This window comes from Danio aesculapii, chromosome 24, assembly GCF_903798145.1.
Source record: "Danio aesculapii chromosome 24, fDanAes4.1, whole genome shotgun sequence".
NCBI lineage: Eukaryota > Metazoa > Chordata > Actinopteri > Cypriniformes > Danionidae > Danio > Danio aesculapii.
In genome coordinates this window covers 22,318,240-22,342,446 of record NC_079458.1, presented here as the reverse complement: position 1 = coordinate 22,342,446, position 24,207 = coordinate 22,318,240, and the positions used below count along the sequence as shown (strand labels likewise).

The 24,207-nt window shown below is 35.8% G+C and overlaps 1 protein-coding gene across 4 annotated transcripts in view; it reads left to right on the top strand.

Annotated features, from left to right (window-relative positions):
* sulf1 (sulfatase 1) overlaps positions 1–22,117 on the top strand; it is a 73,127-nt gene extending 51,010 nt beyond the window's left edge. Inside the window, exons 10-21 of one of the 4 annotated variants that reach the window (XM_056450260.1) lie at positions 2,604–2,739; positions 5,990–6,200; positions 9,144–9,399; positions 10,865–10,961; positions 11,048–11,142; positions 12,436–12,513; positions 13,332–13,504; positions 14,371–14,513; positions 15,393–15,516; positions 17,888–17,921; positions 19,745–19,798; positions 20,435–20,564. In XM_056450260.1, coding sequence (XP_056306235.1) covers positions 2,604–2,739; positions 5,990–6,200; positions 9,144–9,399; positions 10,865–10,961; positions 11,048–11,142; positions 12,436–12,513; positions 13,332–13,504; positions 14,371–14,513; positions 15,393–15,516; positions 17,888–17,921; positions 19,745–19,798; positions 20,435–20,468 — 1,435 coding nt within the window. In that variant the 3' untranslated portion in view covers positions 20,469–20,564. Of the gene's footprint in view, positions 1–2,603; positions 2,740–5,989; positions 6,201–9,143; positions 9,400–10,864; positions 10,962–11,047; positions 11,143–12,435; positions 12,514–13,331; positions 13,505–14,370; positions 14,514–15,392; positions 15,517–17,887; positions 17,922–19,744; positions 19,799–20,434 lie in introns of all 4 variants that reach the window. The other 3 variants (XM_056450261.1, XM_056450258.1, XM_056450259.1) reach the window with 3 other exon arrangements.
* The last annotated feature ends 2,090 nt before the right edge of the window (positions 22,118–24,207 follow it).

Genomic DNA, 24,207 nt, shown 5'->3' with positions numbered 1-24,207 from the left:
TTTGCAACAGAGTCTGACAGGCAGACGGAGAAAGAGAGAGAGGATCACCATTCAGTTGTACATGTACGACTCGGACACAGACCAAGCAGAGAGTACAAAATCATTTGTGTCTTTGTACAGTTTTACAGCCAACTGTGTGCTAGTTTCAAGTGCCGAGCTTGTACACAGAAACTAATAACCTCGCACACTGAATTAACTTTGACTGAGGCACCGGATGCGCCGCTCGAAGCCGCGACACGGCACACCAGACACTTTCTGTGGCGCACCAGAAGCATGAAGTGTCCCGAATCGTCGCGCCACGCATTTTTGAATTCTAAACAGGTTTCTGCAGCGGTCCGCAGCACCCAGCCGTCGACTTGAGTGTACCCTGATAGAAACCTATGTTTAGAATTCTAAAACGCATGCTAGTTAAGATCACAGGGAGCTTCTGGGATCGCGGGAAATGCAAACGGCTGAAGTATAAGGTAGACTCAATGAGAAGTACACATGTTTGCAAACCTACCTAAAGATACAACCAATAATTCCGATTAGAGCGATAATGTGGAGAATATTGCTCTTGTGTTGAGCCCAATGAGCCTTGCATCTAAAAATAGAGCTAGGGTGTTCCTTTAGTGATATCGCTTCGACTCACGCTGAAAATGGCGGACGTGAATTAACAAACTGAGGATATGATGACGCGCCTGTCAATCAATATTGGTGGGCGGGGGGACCGCTCTCCTACGTCAAGTAGCGGTCGATTTGAAAACAGCTCCAATTGGTCCACCGTTTTTTATGTTGTTAAATTGAGAAAAAGAAGCACTGGGTGTGCTTATATCACCCCAATATGACAGTCTATACACCATACATGCACATTTGTCAGTCTAAACAGCTTGAAAACTAGATTTTTTTTACCATAGGTGCCCTTTAAATCAGATAATGATGATGGAGGTCTAATGAAAATCCAGTAACTGTGAAAGCATGGTCACCCTTGCATTTCAGCCTCGACTTATGTATGCATAATGATCTCTGGTTTGATTACCAAAGAGTTAATTAAAAAAAAAGATGATAGTGTACAGGCAAACAGTGCAGAGAATGTAAAACGGTATAATGTGGTCGTATCTTTTGGTTAAAAAAAAAAAAAAGCATTCCAGCAGTATTTTGAACTATCAACAAGCGGGATAAAGCTAAAAGTGAATGGTTACAGCTTTTCACCTTTCTTCAAAATATCTTCTTTTGTGTTTAACAGAAGAAACTCTAATGTTCGGAACCACTTGATTGCGAGTAAATGAAGTGAATACATTTTTTTGGGTGAAATATCCCTTTAACTCTATACTTTTTTTGCCTTTTTTATGCCCAAACATCTTAAACTGCATGTCATCTGCACAGAGCCGTCATTCTGTAAAATGTCATTTTATTGCTCCCACAGTCAGCCTATGCTTAGTTTCTCCTTAACACTAATTGAAAGAAGGTTTTCCAGGAATGGCGCAATCATGAAGCACATGGTTGATCAGTGCCGGCTGTTGCTTCCGTGACTCAGTAACTGTTGTGTATAAAGCCAGACCACGAACTCGAAGCGTGTTTATACCAAAATGCCATTAATTCAACCTGTTTTTCACGGTCACGACAGCTCCCATTTTGTGAGAAGTCAGATTAGCAACTACTTCATTAATCAGATGTGGTGAAATCATGCAGAGCTCTATTTTTTTTTAGGTTAAATTAGTACGGAGATGTGATTTTGAATGTCCTTCCAGTGATGTTTACATTTATAAAAGAGTTTAAAATGAGTGTTAGATGATACAAAAATGTGATGTTTGAGTGCTAACACTTTACAATGTGATTCTGTGAAATACTTTTAAAGCATTTGTTAATCTTAGTTGATTTTAATGTCAACATAATTAATTGTATCAGTTCATTTTTAATATTATTATAACTATTGTTTGTTATTGTGAATGTTACTTAATGAATCAGGTCATTTTAATTATAAGACCTTATTATTAAAGCATTATATTTTAAATATAAAATGATTTAAATAGGCATGAATGGATGAATAATTATTGTTGACTGTTAAAATTGGTACCACTTTAAAGAAAGGTTTAGTTTGTTAACATTATTTAGTAGCATTAAGTGACAGTTCAACCAAAAAAAATAAGTTTTACTTCCCTTAAGTAGTTCCAATCATTTCTGAGTTTCTTTTTGTCAGTTGCACAAAAAAAGAGATATTTAAAAAAATGTTGGAAACAAGTAGCCATTTACTTCTATTATAGTGAAAAAGGCTATGGCTACCAGTTACCAACATTCTAGTATCTTCATTTGTGTTTAACAGACCAAAGAAACTTTGGAGCAGTTTTTTGAATAAATTAATTGAATAAAAACTGTATAAATTATTTTTACCTTTTGTGTAAACGGTCTATTTCAAGTGCTGTCTATAGAATGAATATGCCCATTGACTGCCTGTAGAATCTGGGTTTCATTGTTTCTGCAAAATATATAAAACACTCAACACAGCGGTTACGAGATGCTGACCTGGGTGGGACGGCTATGCTTTCCAGGCTTCCGAAAAACAGTGAGGCTGCCAACTTCAAATTGCGGCCTAACAACTTACCAACATACATTTGTCATTCTAGCAAAATCCTGCGCAAGAAAGAAGACTCGGCAAGCAGCTTGAACACACAACACTCCAACAGCTTGCCAAAGTACAAGAAGGTGAAGGAGGTGTGTCAACAGGCCGAGTTCCAGACGCCCTGTGAACAACCAGGACAGGTATAAACTCCGATACAAAGACGCTCATTATTCTCACACGTTGTCTATATTTGTATTTCTCACACCTATGAACATGCAGACTTATGCACAATGCTTGCTTTGAAGTTTTCAAAGTTTGGAGATGAGTTATAGCAAATGTTTGGCCTCTATTTTGAATCATTCAGCATAATAATTTAAGTGCCAGAGATTGGAGTTTGTAGCACATAGCCAAATCGGTTTTATGTTTGGTGTTGCTGCAGTTGAAACCGATATTTACAACAAATGAAGGGAGTTAGGTCGTAGGTTTCTTTCATCATCGCATTGTGTGGCTGCTCTACCAGACTCTCTGTGGTGTGGCAATGAATCAGAGAGAGCTGAACATTACAAATTGGTACAATTTCAGGTAGCGCAAATGCAGACAGTATTTCAAGAACTGCACTAATGCAAACCAGATTCTTTTTATGGTCAAGTTAAGTGTTTGCCTGCAACACTTTGTCTGGAAATTTGATTGAATGCAGAGAACTCATTTGCGTGCACTTGGAAAAAGCACACAGGGTTTCTGTCTACTCATTTTGGGCCAGCCACCTGCCAGACCATTTTTTGACAATTTGAAAATGTTATTTCTTTATTTACGTAATTTGAAGTCAATGTGAAATCAGATTTTATGGCATTTGTTTTTTTAGTTCCTCTGGTTACATTAATACAGTGCATACGTCTCTTGTATTAGTTCAAATGCAGCATTAAGTTGAAGTAAATGTAGTGCAAGCATATGGTTTTTCACTCTTTGTGATATGAATTTTACTCAACAGAAAAGGAGGGAAGGAAAGGTAAACAGATACAAACATTGTAAATGGATGGATAAAGACTATAGATCCTGTACACAAGTGCTGTAGTGTGTTCATGGAAACAGAGCAATGTATACAGCAGATGTATACATTAATGCCGATATTGATGTGAAAGGATGAATAGATGGATGGTTTCGTGGTTAGGTTAATTTGTATGGTAGGTAGAAGGGTGGATGGATGAACAGATGGATGGATGAATTGTTGGATGGATGGATGGATGGATGGATGGATGGATGGATGGATGGATGGATGGATGGATGAATTGTTAATGGATGCATGTTGGATGTATGGATTATTGGAAGGATTGTTAAATGGATGGATGGATGGATGGATGGATGGATGGATGATTGGATGGGTGGGTGGATGGATGGATGGATGGATGGATAGATGGGTGGATGTATTGTTGGATGGATTGTTGAATGGATGCATGTTGGATGGATAGATGGATGGATGGATGGATGGATGGATGGATGGATGGATGGATGGATGGATGGATGGATTGTTGGATGGATGGATGGATGGATGGATTGTTAAATGGATATATGTTGGATGGATGGATTGTTGGATGGATTGTTGAATAGATGCATGGATGGATGCATGGATGGGTGGATAGTTGGATGGATAGATGGATGGATGGATGGGTGGATGGGTAGATGGATGGATGGGTGGATGGATGGATGGATGGATGGGTGGATGGATTGTAGGATGTATTGTTGGATAGATTGTTGAATGGATGCATGTTGGATGGATGGATGGATGGATGGATTGTTTAATGGATATATGTTGGATGGATGGATTGTTGAATGGATTGTTGAATAGATGCATGAATGGATGCATGGATGGGTGGATAGTTGGATGAATGGATGGATGGATGGATTATTGGGTGGATTGTTACATGGATGGATGGATGGATGGATGGATGGATGGATGGATGGATGGATGGATGGATGGATGAAATTGATGGATGAATGTATTGTTGAACTGATGGATTGTTGGATCGATTGTTGAAAGGATGCATCTTGAATGGATTGATTGTTGGGTGGATGCATGCTGGATGGTTGGATTGTTGCATGGATGGATGGGTGGATGAATGGATGGATTGTTGGATGAATGGATGGATGGATGGATGAATAGATACATGAATGGGTAGATTGGATGGATGATGGATGGATGGATTGTTGGATGGATAGATGGATTGCCGGATGGATGGATGGATCTAAATAAATACGGTCATGTATGGTTTAGATGGGAATAGATACAGACATTGAAGGTTGATATAATGTAACTTGATAGATATAGATAGATATAAAGGCTTTAGAGTTGGATGGATTGACAGATTGAGCATGTCACAGTTGAGCATGCCACAGTTTTTAATACAAGCTTAAACTGCTTTAAAAGTTCTGTAGAATTACTACTGTTCTGTTCCCTCTTACTGGTGAACGCTAATATTGTTTTGGTGTGTAATGCACTCTGAAAAAATTGACATGGTTTAGGTGTTGAGCACAGACAAAGCTTGTAGAAGTCATGGTCTGTTACATCCAGATCATGTCTTAGCTTGAATAGACTATCAGTTTTTTTTTCCAATATACACTCATTCTCTTTCTGAGAAGTAGTAATGTGTTGAAAAACCCTAGCAAAGACTGCATTACCGTGCTCCTGCTGTCTGCCACGGTGTCAATGAGGGCAGTGTGTATGATTGAGGCTGTGTGAACGTTTATGTCTGTTTCTTCCTGAGTCTGAGTCGTGTCTCCGTCGTTCAAGTAGCGAGGTTTCACATAGTTGGCTGTGCCACTGTTTGCTTGCGTCTGTTTGACTTTTGGCTATGTGGAGCCAGTTTCTGTGTGGATGTAAGGTACATGCTCAACGTGTGTTAGCAAGTGTGCGTGTTTGGCCGCTACGTCTGGAGGAAACTAATGAGTGAAAGTGCTCAAACTAGCTTTGGCTAACTCCTTTTTGGTTTGCCGCCCTTCAAATAAACATCCTCACTGTGAACAGATACAGCATCACCCGCAGATACATAAACTCATTGACGGGCCTCGAGAGCTTCGCAGGAAACCAGAGCAGGGCTGTGGCCATTGTTTGGATGTGGTTTCCCATAGCTGTCTGAGCACATGTCTGAGCCGTGGTCAGTTTACAAAGCAAACAGCTCTGCGAAATTAGGAGATTAGGTCTAAATTGTCTTCAGATTGCTTCTTTATGGGAAAGAATTGTGAGGTGGCTCTTGTGCCGTGTGATTGTGAATTAATGGGATTACTTCACAGGCGCAGATGTTTGACCGCTAAGCTCGCAGCCGCTCACAGACAGAAGATTCATTTCATTCATAAAAACATCTGTGGTTATGCAAATGAGGCGGCTCCAGCACAATAAGTGGCTCACCACACAAAAATCTCTGTCCTCCAGCTGAATTCCTTCTGTTTTTGGTACAGAAATGGCACTGTGTGGAGGAGGTCAGTGGGAAGTGGCGTTTGCAGAAGTGTAAGGGTTCTCTGAAGGAGGGATCTAAAAAGAGGACGAGGAGTTTGCGATCGCGAAGCTACGACAACCGTGAGAAAGACTGCCATTGTGGAGAACGGCCTTACAAAGCAGCCAAGGTGGCACGACGGGCACACAGACAATTCGGACAGAGCAGTAACCCACGTACGTATGGTTGCATCCCAAATGACACACTATACACTTATGCATTTTTCCACTCAACCATGTAGTGTATGAGTTTAGTGTCATCTCAAATGGAACTCTAACATTTTACACACAACGGAAATTCCCAATTAATGTTTCATAGTGGCAAATTAATTAAATAAAAGACCAAACTACCAAATAATAATTATAATAATAATTATATTCATTTCTTACATTTTAAAAGTGCTTAGTGACCCATCCCCCAGCAGTGTGCGGCATCCACCTAGGAAGATGTAACGGCAGTCATATTGCGTCAGACCACACACCACACCAGCTGATTGGTGGAGAAAAGACAGAGTGATAAAGCCAATTATGATATGGGTATGGTTAGGAGGCCATGATGGACAGAGGCCAGTGGGCAAATTTGGTCAGGATGCCGGGGTTAAATCCCTACTCTTTTTCGAAGCAATCCTGGGATTTTTAATGACCACAGAGAGTCAAGACCTCAGTTTAACATCTCATCTGAAAGACGGCGCTCACTGAACAGTATAGAGTCCCCATCAATATACTGGGGCGTTAGGACCCACACAGACTGCAGGTTGAGCGCCCCCTGCTGGCCTCTCAAACACCAGTTTCGGCAGCGTACTAGCTTTCCAATGTGGTCTCCCATCCAAGAACTGACCAGACGCAGCCCTGCTTAGCTTTAGTGGGTGACCATGTGAGAGTTGTAGAGAGCTAGCTGCTGACAAATAGTACATCTCAGGTGTATAACCACATTCATCATTGAGAGGGGGCATAATCATTTACATATAGGAGAATTTTGCTTGCACAATCCAAAAGTAATCCAATCTCAGTGCTCGATAGCTCCATCCCTTCCTTTATGTGAGCAAAGCTGCAATCGATGAGTGCATGAAGTGTTCTTTAGTTGAAAAAGTACATGATCAGTGTGATGATAAATTGCGCTTATTTCTTTTTTTTTGTTGTTATTTTTCAGTGTAAATGCACTACTTATGTTATTTATACTACAAAATGGCATAAAATAGTGTGCAAGTATGCGATTTAGGATGCACCTTTGCATTTTAAACTAAGAATTTGCAATATTACATTATAAAAACAAATATAATGTTATTTTATTGATGAATAAAACAAAGTAAAAAGCCAAACATACCTCTCACTGTTTTTAAAAATGATTTAAGTTCTTTTGAATGGAAGTTCCATATGCTGAAAAAGAAATTAATATATTAGTATCTATACGTACTGGAGTATTGAAACATTTTGACAACCTTATTCATGACTGCAACTGCTCAATGAGTGAGAAGGAAAGATCGAGTTGATGGATTGAGTCTGTCAGGTGTCCAATCCTGATCCTGCAGAGCTCTAACACACTTGTCAAGATGTTTTAATGAGTCTCATGACCTTGATTCACTTGTTCAGCTGTGTTTAAGTAAGAGCTAAACTGTGCAGAAAAGTGGTAGTTTCAGAGCAGCCACTGGACTGTTTGGACTGGGGTTAAAATGAACTCACTTGTTGCCACCTAGTGGATTAGTGCTGTAGGCAAAATGTGAATACGTTGGTTTTTAATCATCAGGAAGAATCTGATTTCTCACTACTAATTGATTAAATTGCATGATGAATGAAACCTATGCTTAGGTCTTAGGCTCACTTATTATATTGTTAATTAATTAACTATAATAAAACTGTACAAAATGCTATCTACAGGGCAAATATATTAGAGACCAGTAGTAAATATTCATAAGAAAATGTATGTTTTTGTTTACTTTAAATGTATTCAGTCAAACCCCGGTTCAATAAAAAGTACAGTAAAATACTGTGAAAAATTATTTTCACATTTTCTGAGTAAAATTATTCAATAATTCTGCATTTCATTTATTTATTTATTTTTTTATTTTTTTTAATGTGAATTTCTAAATTTTCATTAGTCAGTATTAGTCGTGGTGCTGGCTAAGAGATTAAGTTTTGAGCGATTCTTCAGAAGTCATTCTTATAGGCTGTTTTGGAGCGCATGAAAAAATAGTTTATTATTATTATTTTTAGCAATGCTGAAAAATAGTGTATGTTTAAGAAGCTCAACTGAATACCTTTGGAGTATTTTACGAGTATAAAAACAACAATTAAATAATAAATATTTTCATACAAATACTGTATTATGATACAATATTAACATGCATTAATTTCCACTGATGATCAATTTATTCAACACTTAATTTAAAAATACATTTTTGCCTTAAATATTTAAGTAGAGTTAAAAAATAGTAAGGATCTTAAAGTGATGGATTTGAACTTAAAGAGACCAAGATAATTAAATACAATAAATACAACTAATAAAACTAAATATGCACTATTATAAATAATGCAAATTCAGAAACTTGATACACATCACAACAACATTTGACCAAATTTTTATTACTACGTTATTACTATATTTATTTTTCTGACAAAAAAAAAAATACAGCTGATTGATTTACACAAACTGTTTAAAATGTGTGGCATTAAAACAATGATGTAACATTTATTACATTATTCCTTTACTTCTCATTATTATGAAATGATTTAATGAAAACTAGTGGTTAAACCACTGGGAAACAAAAAAAAAGTTTTTCTCCAACTCTCCCATGATTGTCGGAAAACTTTGAATCACACTTTTGTGCTGCCCTCAGTTGGTAATGAGCTGACAAGACGCATCTTTGTGTCAGCTCCAGCAATTTGTCTTTAGATCACGTGTCAAACTCAGTTCCTGGAGGGCTGCAGCTCTGCACAGTTTACGTCCAACACTAATTAAACACCTGATTCAACTAATTGAGCCCTTCAGGCTTGTTTGAGACTTGTTAAACTGTGCAGGGCTGCGGCCCTCCGGCAACTAAGTTTGACACCCCTGCTCTAGATATTTAACCATGGAATATAAGTACTGAAGTATGCGCAACTTACACTGATGTCCTTCTTCAGGATACAGACCTCGTTTTGTGCACACACGGCCGGCCAGATCCCTGTCAGTGGAGTTTGAGGGGGAAATCTATGATGTGGATCTGCAGGCTGATGATAAAACGCCACTCGAGCCTCGACCAATCAGAAAGCGCCACTATGAGCCAGAACCAGTTTTTGATTCTGACTTTGGGTTGGAGTCTGATGACGGATCTGAGGAGATGCAGTCAGATGACACAAATGCTGTGGGATACCCTAATTCTCTCAAAGTCACTCACAAGTAAGTCTCTAAATATAATCTTTATTGTTATTAAAAAAAAATGTATGTGCGATAAGTAATATTTAAAAATTGTGTCGGACCAATGTCCAAACTGCACTTGCAGCCAATCAGCAGTAAGGGGTGTGTCTTGTAATTAGAGTGGAGAAATCAAAAAGGGACAGGATCTTATTAGGTTATGTGCTTGTTTGTTTTGGTGCCTTCTGATATCAGAGACTGTATAAAGATATAAAGAATACAATAAATTAATACAATCATTTTACGTGATATTCACATATAATAAACCAACACAATCTCACAGCAATTCATAAAATTTGTATGAATTCGTATGATCTAATTCGTACAATATAGTACAATTTGGGTTTAGGGGTGGAGTAAGGTGCCACGCCTCCCTTTTAAAATCGTACAATTTTGTACGACTGAACTTGTACGAATTCGTACGATTTAGCCACTAAAGAGACAAAACGTAAAATACTTACGTTTTCTCGTGAGATCAGGCTGGATAAACAGGAAAAAAGATAACTAATAATAATAATAATAAAATTAAATAAAAATTATACAAATCAGGCTGCTTAAAAGATCATCAAATTTCTTAAAAAAAGAAACACATTTCTAATTATCAGTTAATATGAGTGATTTGAATAATTGTTTGACTTCTCATTAGAAGTTTGTAAGAGTACACTGTAAAAAAATCCAGGTTGCCTTAAATTTTTAAGCTGAATCAGTTTAACCATATGAATCCATTAAACTTATATTAGGTTAAACTGACTTAAAACAGCTTGCGTAACGTATAAAATTAAGTTAGCACATGATTAACTTAGTTTAATAAGTTACAATGAACTAAAACATATGCTGTCATGATTCATTCATTCATTTTCCTTCAGTTTAGTCCCTTTATTAATCAGGGGTCGCCACAGCAGAATGAACCGGCAACTTATTCAGCATATGTTTTACACAGCGGATGCCTTGCCAGCTGCAAACCCATCACTGGGAAACACCTTTACACTCTTGCAATCACACACATACACCGCGGCCAATTCACCTGTACTTGTATTTGGACTTGTGGGGGAAACCGGAACACCCGGAGGAAACCCACACGAACACAGGGAGAACATGCAAACTCCACACAGAAATGCAGACTGCGCCAGTCAGGGCTTGATCCAGCGATCTTCTTGCTGTGAGGGGAACATGCTACCCACTGTGCCACCGTGACACCCTCATCATGTTAAGAAAATAGAGTAGAGTAGTTGTGTAGTGGTTGTTTGTGAAAATAGAATTTCCCAGCAAGTATAAGAAACTTCACAGAAGCTTCTGAAGATTTTGGTTTTTAAAATAACAAATAACATCCCTAAAGTGCTAATTAAAACTAATAAAAAAAATCCTCCCAATATCAACATCATTTAGCAAAATTAATTTTAATTGATTAAGGGTAATTGAAAGGTGTTTAACAAAGTTGTTCTCTGCACAGGTGTTTCATTTTAACGAACGACACCGTGCGCTGTGAAAGAGAGATTTACCAATCTTCCAGAGCATGGAAAGACCACAAGAACTTTGTGGATCATGAGGTAACACCTGCTCTGCTAACCTGAATTATCTTTCAAATTTCTGCCGTTTAGATCACATTATTGATTTTCATATGCTTGTCTCTTAGATCGAACAACTTCAGGATAAAATGAAGAAGCTTCGAGAGGTTAGAGGTCATTTGAAGAGGAGGAGACCGGATGAGTGTGACTGCTCAAAGAAGAGGTCAGTTGACATTTGTCTTTGATGTGTGTCATTTTGAGTCATGTAAAATGGATTGTTTTGAGGTAACTCTGAGAAGACTATGGGAAAATGCTAGGTCATCATTCCACTCCTTATCCCATTCACTATATTCAAATTATTCAAAGATTTGAGCCTTTTGAAAGCAGTTTATGCTTTATTTAGTACTCAACAGTAAAGAAATTTACATTAGTTTCAATGGAATTTTAATTAAAAATTTTAGTTTAAAGTTTTATTTATTTTTTTGTTTAGTTAGTTAGTTAGTTAGTTAGTTAGTTAGTTAGTTAGTTAGTTAGTTTGTTAGTGCATTGTTAATCTGAAAGTGATAAATATGGCACTTTTTTATTTAGAGTATACTTATAGATATTATAAATCACGTGTCAAACTCAGTTCCTTAAGCGCCGCAGCTCTGCAGTTTAGTTCCAACCCTGATTAAACACACCTGATCAAACTAATTGCGTCCTTCAGGCTTGTTTGAAACCTTCAGGTAAGTGTATTGAAGAAGTGTTGCAACTAAACTGTGCAAAGCTTCGGCCCTCCAGGAGTTTGACATCCCTGTTATAGAGTGTAACCATTTAACAGTAATATCCCTTTTCTCCTTTTTAATGGTTCAACATATTTTCATAAAAGCTCTGCACATCAAATAATTCTGAAAAACAAGAAGTGTTCCTGTTTTCAAGAAAACGAAAAAAAGGCATGAATATTTTTGATACTGATTAAAACTTCTTACTTTAACATCAGTTTTTTCTGAAGGATCATACGAATTTAAAAAAGGTTATAAAGTGTATTTTTAATATACTTTATTAATATTAATTACTTTTCATATTTATCACTTAGGTTTGATATTTGTCCAGAAACAATACCTGAATTTTTCAATCCAATTTTTCAATTCAATTTTTAAATCTAAACAATAACATTTAATTCAATTACATTTTTATTCATGTTCATTTATATATTTTTTAATTCATGTTCATTAATACATTTTACAATGTAGATTGTGTCAAAGCAGCTTAACATAGAAGTTCTAGTAAACTAAAACTGTGTCAGTCCAGTTTTCAGCGTTGAAGTTCAGTTCAGTTCGTTTCAGTGTGGTTTAAATTTCACTGCTGTAAGTCCAAACACTGAAGAGCAAATCCATCAATGCACAGCTCCACATGTCCCAAACCAATACTTAATAATTCAGATTTTGTTTTCGACCTTTATTTTTTTTAAATTCCAGAGATTTAAAAAATCAGACTTGAATTGAATTTAGTGCTGTTCTCTCCTTATTACAACCAGCTATTTTAGCAAAGAGAGAGAGCAGAAAAACAAACCCGAGAGATTGAAGAATAGGAATGACTACCTCCATCCCTTTAAGTGAGTTTATTTTTTTTTGGTGTGTGTTCATGATGTGCCTGTCTGTCGTCTTTAGTATTTTCTCTTTGTCAATGTAAAGTTGGATTAATGTCTAGATCACTGTGGCGTCTCTAACACACTTTGTCATCTGGGTGATTTAAAACACATTAATGATGTTGCTATTACTATGTTGCCATTGTGTTATATGGGTGTATGTATTTAAATCATTTAAAATATAATCAGATCTGTTGTGATCACTTTTTTTTTTCTTTTCTGTATTCTAATAAGTACTTGAACTGAAGTGTTTGTTGTTGTTTTACATGCATATGTTACGCTGACCTCTAATCCACTCACAATTTTAAAACAAAAGTTAGTTGAAAAATTCAAATAGACACATTATTATATTTCTATGCCCATAAAACTTAAATCTGCTAAATGTATAGGGATTCATTCACCAAAATGGGACCTTTTGCCTTGTATTATATCCATATATTGTCGCATGCATGCTTGTGTACATGTTGTTGAACAGTTTGTACAGAGTTCTTTTCAGTTCATTGGTCAGTTTTGTCGGGGTCATTACATTAAGAGCTCTTTTCCTAAGTATACAATAGTCTCTACCCATAAACATTAGCATAAAACTCATTTTGAAGCATAAACAATTGCACCTTGTGGTTTTAGGGGAGGGTGGTGAGTACATGATCCTTCTTCGTTTCTCAGGACCTCTGACCCCGTTTATGTGGAGTGCAGGCTGGTCTGCCTCCCCCAATCATTGTGCAATTCACCTGGGACAGCGTTCCCTTTCACTCTGGCTCTAATGTCTCATTTATTTGTGCCACCAGAGAGGCCATGCAGGAAGTGGACAGCAAGGCTCAACTCTACAACGAGATCCGTCGCAGGAAGAAAGAGAGGAAAGTTAGGAAGAGGCAGAAGAAAGGCGACGACTGCAGTCTTCCTGGCCTCACCTGCTTCACACATAATAATGACCACTGGCAGACGGCCCCCTTCTGGAATTGTAAGCAAATGCTCTTTCGTTTGGTACAAAAAACAAGAGATCTTATTGGTTTGAATGCAGCGAACAGATTAATTATTCAGAGCAATAAACAGTGAATTAAATGTACTTTTTTTAAATGTACAGTAAATGTACAGTAATTCTGTAAAACTTTAGAATGTACACTCAAATTGTTTGCTGTTAGTTCAAACTACTTATTTAAAATGAGCTGAAATAACACAATTCTTGAGTTTTTTTAAACAACTTAATTTTTTATGTTCAATTAGCATAAAATCCAATTTAAAGTTAATGCAATTCCTTCACGTTGTTCCATCACAAGTCAATTGTGTGTAAGCCGGATTTTTACAATGTAAAACTAATATTTTAGTACTTTTGCTAATTTAATAGTGTACATATTTTATATATAGTTTACCTTTGTAGTTCAGTTCACTTGGTTAGTTATCTGGACTTAGTATAGGAAAATGATGCATTGATTAATTTTCTTATTAACTAATGATGTCATTGATGTGTGTTGTCATTGTTGAAACCAAACTTAAGATACCAAAAATACATAGTTGAATGATTTGTTTGGTAAATCAAAAACAATGAACCTACTGTCAGTTTTGAGAAGCATACAATACAATCTTTTGATTTAGTAGCTAATTTATATTAGTTACATTATATTATTACTTCTTTTTGAAAAAAAAAATCATGTTCTATGTTTGAAATCATATAAATTTACAATTATGTATGGCCACTATGTAATTGGTAGTTTGCCAATATGTAAAATACGTAAGCTTTCTCATTGGCTCAGACTGGATTAAGAGTATTAGTGGATTGTTTTTGTCAAATAAATATGTTTGTTGATACAAATGTATCTCTCTCAATAGTGGGTGGATTCTGTGCCTGTACAAGCTCTAATAACAATACCTACTGGTGTCTGAGGACAGTTAATGAAACTCACAACACACTTTTCTGTGAATTTGCAACTGGCTTCCTGGAGTACTTTGACCTAAACAGTGACCCATACCAGGTGAGGATATTTAACATGTTTTTAGTTGCATTTTAGTAGTATGAAATGACCTATTGGAATTGAATGATTGTTGACATCTAAACACACTAATTCATAACATTCTCATTTTCTCCAGTTAACTATTTACAGCAGGGAAAATAATTATTGAACACGTCACCATTTTTCTCAGAAAACATTTCTCAAGGTGCCGTTGACTTTAAATTTGCCCTGGGTGTTGGTAACAACCAAAGAAATCCATATATGCAAAGAAAACAAATCTTTATAGATTACTAATTAAGTTATGCGTTATAAAATGAAATGGCACCAAGCAATATATTGAACACGTAAAGAAAGGGGGCTGTAGAAAGGCAGTGAAAGCCCAGACAGCAGCTGAAATCTCTCAGTAGTTATTCATCATTGTAAATTAATATTAGCTGCTTCAGTCCAACATCTACATTATCACGATGATGAAGATAAAACTAGTGTGCAAGCGTTACATAATTACATAAACATTACAGCAAGACAGTGATCCAAAACACAGCCAAATGCTCTCAAATGCTTTCAGAGAAAGAAAATCAAGCTGCAGAATGGCCCAGCCAATCACCTGACTTGAATTCAATAAAAAATACAAATCAAAGATCAGATTTGATAGACAAGACCCACAGAACCATCAAGATTTTTACACTCTGTTGAAGTCTGTAAAAAAACTCACACCCGAGAAGTTCATGTGACTTAATTCTCCTTATGAGAGATGTCTTTAAGCTGCATTATTCAATTGAATCTGGTTCAATTCCATGACAAGAGTTCCTAATATGTATATTATTAAATATTATCAAATATATAATATCAAATATTATTATCAGTGTTTGCATCTTATGTTCGTTTTTGTTTTGTTTTTAGTTAACCAATGCAGTTTATACAGTGGGAAAGGATGTTCTCAGTCAGCTACATTTACAGCTGATGGAAATGAGGAGCTGTCAGGGCCACAAGCAGTGCAACCCCAGACCCCGAGGCTCAGATGCAGGTAACACTTCTTTTTTGTTTCTGCACCATTTCTTCTATGGAAAATGTTGGATGAAAGCCACTAGCTCACTTTCATTATGGTTTTCAGTGCCCAAATCTGAAAGTCAGATTCATCATAGTAAAAAAACAGAAAAACAGATTAAACCAGACACCAAATCCCGATATACTCTCAGAAAAAAAAATCCTTCTTTTTATGTGTGGAAAAAGGTAAATGCTTGAGCCAGTGGTATAAGTAAGTTGTTAGCAGTGCATATTTCCTTACCAATTAGTCACACTCAAGTGTTTTTGAACTTTTTTATGAATTTCTTTCTTTTTTTTGAACACAAATTAAGATATTTCTAAGAATATTTGAAAAAGCAGCCATTTACATCCATCATACTGTAGGTACTAAGATACTATAGATGTCAATAGCTTTTCCCCAAAAAACTTCTTTAGTATATCTTCTTTTGTATTCAACATAATAAATAATATCAAACTGATTTGAAACATGAGTAAAAGTAAATCATGAAATAATTTTGGGGTGAACCATCTCTTTAACAAGCTAAAAAGTTTACTTTACTACAAGCTTAACTTTGACTTGATTTTGTGGACCTTTATTTTTTGGGAATTTGAACCTTATTGGGGCCATACGACGATCATAGCATGCTTAAAATAGTACCCCAATTCAGTTAAGCTGGCATTTAGCTGTTCTCCTGCCTCTCCGTCTGAAGTGGCAAATAAATGCCCTATAAAATTAACCACCAGACCAGCTTTGGCTCATTTGTTTAAGGTTGTTTTTGTATTTCAGCAGGAATGATATAAGCACTTAACATGAGAATGTCCTGAATATTTAGTAACACATGCTCTAACAGAACATTTCCAAGCTTTTTAGTCAAAGTTATGAGGAATGTGATGAATATTTAGCAACGTGGTGAAGCATGTCTTACTGATGCATGATGGGATCAAGCACTTGTTGGATGCCGTGTGGCACAATCTCAGGTGGTGGATGATGGGGGTTTGGCACTGAGTTTGGTTTCTCTCTAAGTCATGTCCTCATCACTTTATATCCCGTTAACTTTTTCCATTTTATTCCATCAGCAGGGGACTGTGATTTCGGCAGCCTAGCATTCACATCATCTCATACTTTTGTATTTTCCCCTCAGTGAATATGTATTTCCGATAAGCTTGTACCAAGGAGATGCTTTCTTTTATATTTCTGGGTGTAAAAACCTTGTGCAATTTCGAGAATTTAAATGATAAATGTATATACTGAAACATACTCCTCTGTGTTTTTCTTTTTCTTTTCTATCCTTTTTTTAATTTTGTGTGTAGCTGTGGTTTAAAAAGAATTAGTATTTTGTTTGTGTTTATTACTGGGACGGAAGGGGTCTCTATGACATTGGGTGTTTTGGAATTTAAAAACAGATGTCCTTGGGACCGTTGAGATTTTTACTGTTCTGATATGATTTCCAGTGAGGAAAAATGGATTTCTCAAACAGGCTGGCTATAAAAGCTTCTGAAATGTTTGCATTTATACATATTTTGAACTATATAAGTCATTGTAGCTTCTCAATAACTGTTTTTGGAGGCTTTGGTTTGTAATATTAGTTTATTTGTAACAGTAAATCAATATTTTGGCCAAAAGGTCAGCATTTACTTCAATTTTACATCTATATAGCTTGGTTTCTTTGATCAAAACAAAACTCATTCTTCCATACAAAGTGATTTTTTTCCACTCATACACAATTTGAGGTCATTTAACAATGATAGTTTTATTCTAATTACTTGATTTTTCTCTCAAATAGTGTATTATTGATGACTTATTTATTTATTTATTTATTTTTAATTCAGCTTATAGTCAACATGGACATTTTGCTAAACTTCTACTTTTGTCTTAAACAACATGAGTTGAATGTTAACAGTTTCTATTTTCAATGAACTATTGCTTTAAAAGTGTCCACATTCACACATCCATCCAGTACTTCTATTTATGTTGATCGAGGGAAGAACGGTATACAAAAGTCATATTTTCCACTTCGTAATGAAACACAATATTACAAAAAACAGATGCATGTCATTAGTCTGCATGTTGGTGTATTTTCATGTTATTTGTAACTTTACATCATTCAAAACTGTTAACATATTCCCATCATGTAACATTCATTCCATTTTAACACTACATTTCTGGACCACCTTTTCCTTCAGGAGCATCAGAGGATTTTCCTCATTCATCTTTCACATCATCATTCCTTCATTGTATCTTTAATCTAACAATACCTCTCTTCAGGAGCTGGGGGTTATGCATGAAGAACTGCAATGTGTTTGTTTTGTTTATTATTTTTTAAATCACAAAAGACATTTAACATTTAAATTGCTCTTATTTTCCTGATCAGGAAGTAAAGATGGAGGAAGCTATGATCAACACAGGTATCCATACTTTTTGAATCCCTCATTGGCTTTTGAAATAACTGCATGGGCAGCTTGTTTTCACTAATATGCCATGTTTCATTGAGCTAAGTTTGTGTGATTGCATGCTGGGTTGAGCTAACCATTTAAGTATATTTAAAATCACATGAAATCTAGCAATTAAAACCCCAGGTTCATTCATCTAATTTTAACTCCCATTTGACTGCTTGTTGTTGTTCATATTCTTAATGTATTGATTCTGTAGGTGTAATTTAAACTGAAATCATTTAGAAAAAAAATGTTTATTAAAAATGTAATGGCCAGATTTACTAAACAGGGAAAATTAGCATGACTCCATGCTTCCAAAAATAATCACAAATATGAGTGAAATTTTATTTATTTATTTATTTAATTTTTTTCTGATGATCAACTTATGTGCAAAACACAGCTCATTTTTATAATGATCAACACAAATTAGAGAGAGTGTAATTACAAATCAGTTGTCAAATAAATGTACACAACAAAACCATCAGGGGTACGTTTCCCAAACAACGACGTAACTCGCGGCTGAACTATCATAGTAGGATGCATCATTTGGGAAAAGAACGATGTAGTGACGAGTGTTTCCCAAAACCCCTAGTTTCTCTGTCACAGATCCATCGTTTGAATCACGTTAATTATAACATAAAAAGCCCATAATGGTGCTCTAAACGGGGTTAAGTAACAACTTTTTTAGAGAAGGAACCCCATAATTTATTTGTGCAAATGATATTGTTTTACACGCACACGCATTAAAAAACTTGTTTTTCATATTCGAAATAAATGTAAATAGCACATATAGGGCCTTTACAATCATTATAGAGAACATTACATATTCTATTCTAAGAAAATAAAATCACTTACAAAAGCTAACACGTATTCTAATATCATAAATAAATAAATAAATAATGAGGCTACTTATTAAGAAATGAAATGTACTATTTATTATTTATTCGAAAATGAAACAAATTCTACTTTAATAATTAAAATTTTAATAATATTATATTAAAAATGATGATGATGATTATTAATATTATTAAGTAGGATATTGTTCATTCATTTTTTTTGTTTTTTTTAAGTCTACTTTTACAATTTGACACATGCAAACCACTGCAGAAATGTTCTAACCAACAGGCCCATGTCATATACAGTACAGATACTTAATAAATGACCTACTTTAAATTAAAAGCATTAAAGTTTGCTATGTCTTTTGTTTTCACAAGCTTTGGAGACGTAACATAAATTTCACTTTCAATAATAGGTCACCTATAGCTTTCAAAATGACATCAATGTTTTTTTTTATTAATGCCAAGTTTAAATGTTAGAATGTTATAAACGAATAGGCCATAGTGGGGATAACTGGGAATACAACACAGCAGGAACTATGTTTTTAACTACACCTCTAGAGGTGTAGTCGCAGGCATACAAGCTTGCGATGCAGTTGGCGAATGTTTGTTGGAACGATGCAGTTGCGAAATGCCAAATCAACAAACTATGTTTGTAACGACGCAACTTGCAACTTTAGTTGCCTAACCATGGTTTTCGGAAGTGCTCCCAAGATTGTGTCAAGTGTAAAAAACTTTTTGTACTATTATGGGAGTTAATGGTACAAATTCCACAAAATCGTTCATATACCTATGAAAAAAACCTCTTTTAAAATGCAAAGTCACTTGACTGATTGCATTGGCGGTTAGTAAATCTGGCCCCAAGACTTTGACTATTCATATATATCATTTGGGGGATAGCATCTCAGTCCTAGAACATCCTTTGACATCTCTGTTTTTTTTGGCTTACCTGCTTACCAGGCCACAGCAGCATCGAAAATGGTCAAAGTTGAGGAGGCCAAGCGTTTCATTCCTGTGAGTCTGTGAGACCATACCAAGCTGTTTCTGTTCTCATTCCACTCTCAAGTAGTTCTCCACGCTACGCTACACATCTCCATACACCCCGAGTTGAGTGGCAGTTCTGGTTCAGAGCGGCCCGTATCTCATAGGCCATCAGTTACTGTCTGACCCATTCTGGGAATGCTCATTTCATTCTCTCGCGCTCCTTTAACACGCTTTTGTTTTTGCAGATTTTCATTTCCAACCTCTTACCCACCCTTTAACTTCACATTTATGTTGCTGATTTCTTGGTTCCAGGATTTTCCATCTTTTCCATCTCTTGTTGGATGTTTTATTTGGTTTGAACTTCATTGCACAGATTTTTCCGTCTGTTTGTGCACCCTTTATGGTGTATTGGTTTTGGGTGTCTGTCTGGAGGACGTTTGTTGTCTTGATCTGCATTCTCACTGCTTTATTGCTTCAATATAGAGCTTTTCTATTGGTCTAAGGCTTAAAAAAGCACTGCGGTGGTGTGCAGGGCACTAATTCAAAACCCCTCGGTGCAAGTAGGCCGGGAATAACTGCATGTTTTAGATGCAATCCAAAGCAAAGCATTTCTGCGCAGCAGTCATCAGCCCTTACTGACTTTTCCCTGCTTCTCCTGTTTCTCAGAACACAGCCAGCCTGGGACGTCCACAAAGGTTAAGCTGCCCAATTTCACAGAGGACGTTGACTGGCAAGGACTGGCAGATTTGTACAGCGTGAATGACAGTCTGTACGAACACAGACACAACTACAGTCCCGTTCTGGATGACTGGATGAACTTTTGGAAGGATGTAGATAGTATGTTTGCACTGCTGAGAAATTTAAAGACACTCAACCAAACCGATAAGCTTGATCCCCTGACTGAGCTGGGCTCCGGGGTCCTGGAGGAGGCCAGTGGAGCTGGATCCCTCGTCCTAGAGGACCTCGCAACTGCAGGTCCCTCAGTAGACCTGACCCCAAAAACATTTCAAGAGAGTCACCTCAAGTCACTTAATGAACTCCCAGAAGGACGCCCCACAAAAGCGAGCCCCCTTCCACGCGGAGACACCTGGGTTCATCAGCTGGAAAATGAGTTGGGCGATGACGGATTGACGTTTAGCGGCAATGGTGTCACCGAACTAGAGACCCGCCATGACTTTGTGTTGCACAGCTCTAAAATGCTGGATCTCCACCAGCAGGAAGAAGAGGAGGACATTTTTCAGGCCCAGGGTTACCTTCCCCTCTCGCCCCAACCAGAGCCTGCTGAGGAAACTCCTCCAGCCCAGGGCGACAGCCTACAGGAGAGGTGGAACTTTAGCATCAAATCTTTTACTCACAAGCCCAGGGACATTCAGGACTCAGAGGGTAGCGCCTCAGGCCTGTCCCATTGAGAAAGGACTGCTGCCATGCACTGTGAAGCCAGCCAACTCAGAGACACTAACCCCACGGAGCATGGACTGCTCTCCTGTATAATCCGATGAATTATTTTATTTTTTACAGGTGCTTCCATTTATTAGAAAATCAGTGTTATGTATTTTGTAAAAAAAAAAAAATCTATATATATAAATATAAAAATGTAGAGGTAAAGTATCGGATGCATCTTAAATGTTGGGTTTGGTTTTAAAGTGGGACAACGCCGTCAAAGTAAGGTTTTAATATATTTTTTAATAATAAACAAAAAATATGTTTAAATGGTGAAACCATAATGTTCAGTTTCAGAATTGTTTCCCAAGTTATTGATGCACTTTCCCCCCATGTTTCTTGACACATTCTGCAGTTTACACACACACACACAAAAACATTTCATGTTGACAGCAGCACAAGTTTCATATGCTTTTGTTACTGAGCATCGCTGGTGCTCTGCTCTGTTTACTTCAGCTTCCTTTGTTCACTGTTTACTCTATAAAACACTTCTTGAACATGTTTTACTCACTTGGATTGTGGGTTGGCTGTGAAATGTTTTCTCACAAATGTTGTATAGTTCAGTGACATTCATTCTGCATAATGTAAGAAGGGCATTCACCATAAGTGCTTTTGTCATGACTGACTCTTAACATTTTCACTAACTCACAAAATTAAAACTGTAAATTAGCTCGTTTCATTTGTGAAGAATGTGAGATGGATTTTATTGGGCTTTACGAGCATTTTTGTCCTGTCTTTTAAAATTACATTGTTTAAATTAATTTTCAAAGTTTTGAACATGAGGTTACCTGCCAAATTTGCAAAAATTGATTCGTTTTAACAACTTGTGTTGGAAAAATTTTGGCTTCTGGAAAGCCAAGAAGCTGTTTTGAAATAAAAATCTGCCAAACATTTGTTTCACCTACAGTACCCTTGCCTCTGACTTTTACACACACACACACACACACACACGCACACACACAAACACACACAAATATAATATATTGGTTTTTTTTGTTTGTTTTTTTTTTTAAATAGTGCAATCCATTTTATTTTATTTTTTACTTACCATCAAAGAGCTTAGAATGACCAAGAGGTGACACTCAATAGAACGTTTCATTGCAACAGCAGTGCCCAGCAACAGCCCTGGATTCCGCCATTTTAGAGTGAAAGCAATCGGCTGTCCATTGGATCTTATTGCTGTCGTGATGGCAAGCAGCTGCTTTTTTTTTTATTTATTTATTTAAAATTCGCATTAAAGCTGAGATACAACCTGAAAAACAACAATACAACACTTACTATCACAATCATCAGCACTTTTAATAGTTTTTACAGACTTATAATATGCTGTTGTACTATTGGAGTTTTCATTCCAAAATGGCCGCCGCGCTATCTAGTGGCTGTTTCCCAAATTGCACCAGAGTGTCGCCTCTTGGTGATTCTATCCTCTTTTATACCATGTAACCCTTTATAATTAATCACTATGAATCATCTATCAAGCATTAGAAAATAGTGAATTCATTATTTGTTAAGCCTAAACTCTACATCAATTGATATTATAAGCAGTTTATAATTGTGCCTAATTTAAAATGTGCTTAATGATTGTACTTTCATACTTTGTAACTGTAGTATTGCTTTACAAATCATTTGTATTTAAGAGTAGTTGACTTTCTTTAAGATCATTCAGAATGAGCAAATGAATAATAAGTGATTCAAATCAACCTTCATATATTATGATTAAGGCATATACTAATAGTTAATTGTTTCTGTTAATAAATGCTTTATTAACTCAACTTCATCTAATTTTGTGAGCTAATCTAAAGTGAGGACTATTTATGCTTTATAAATCCCTAATAAATGATAATTAAAGGCTTAGTATGAAGTATACAAAACATCTTTGCAATCTTATCTAAAAAGTAAAATGACTGTAAAGTTTAAACATCGCCGAATAACAGGAGTGTCAAAATGTAACATAAAACTGGATAAAACAACAATGATATAAAAATTTTACAATATATTGTGATACAACATTTTAATGTTATTTAGCGATGTTTAAACTGCACAGTAATTTTATTTTAGTTAAGACTGCGAATATGCAGCTTAATTTGTGTATCTTCAAATGAATAGAAATTAATAAAGTCATTTATTTTCTTGTTTAGAATATAACTGAGCCCTTAATTGCCATTTATAAGGGATTTATAAAGCATAAATAATCCTCACTTTAGATTAGGTCACAAAATTAGATGAGTTAATAATGTAAAGTATTAACATACAGATAAACTATTAAAATATTCCTGGATAATAAGATATATAAATTAGTTATTTGAATGGTGAATTAAAATAAATAAAAATTAATACTTAATTTAATAATAAAAAAATAATCATTGAAAATAAAACCATTAAGCACATGTGCTTGTAATTAAAGAATAGTTATAAACTGTTATAAACTGCTTACTAACATCTGTTAATATAGAGTTAATGCTTAACAGATAATGAATTAACAATTTGCTAATACTTAGTCAACCGTAGTGTGTAGTTATAGTATTAACGATAACTTTTTTAATAAATACACACTATGAACTATTTATTAAGCATTAGCAAATAGTGAATTCATTATTTGTGAACCGTTAACTCTACATTAACAGATGTTAATAAGCAGTTTATAACTGCAGCTACAAATGCTGTATTCTTGACATACAAGCACATTTATAATCTGCTTAATAATTGTACTTTCATACTTTAATGATTTATTTTATATTACTAAATTTAGTAGTGCATTATTTACAAACCAGTTATTTAAGCATAGTTGGTGTTTTGTTTAAGATCATTCAGAATGAGTTAGTAAATGATTAATAAACTATTCAAATGAACATTAATATATCTTATTATTCAGGTGTAATAGTTAATTTGTATGTTAATAAATGTTTTATTAACTCAACTTCAGCCAGTTTTGTGACCTAATCTAAAGCAAGGACTTTTAATGCCTTATAAATTACTTATAGATGATAATTAAGGTGAAA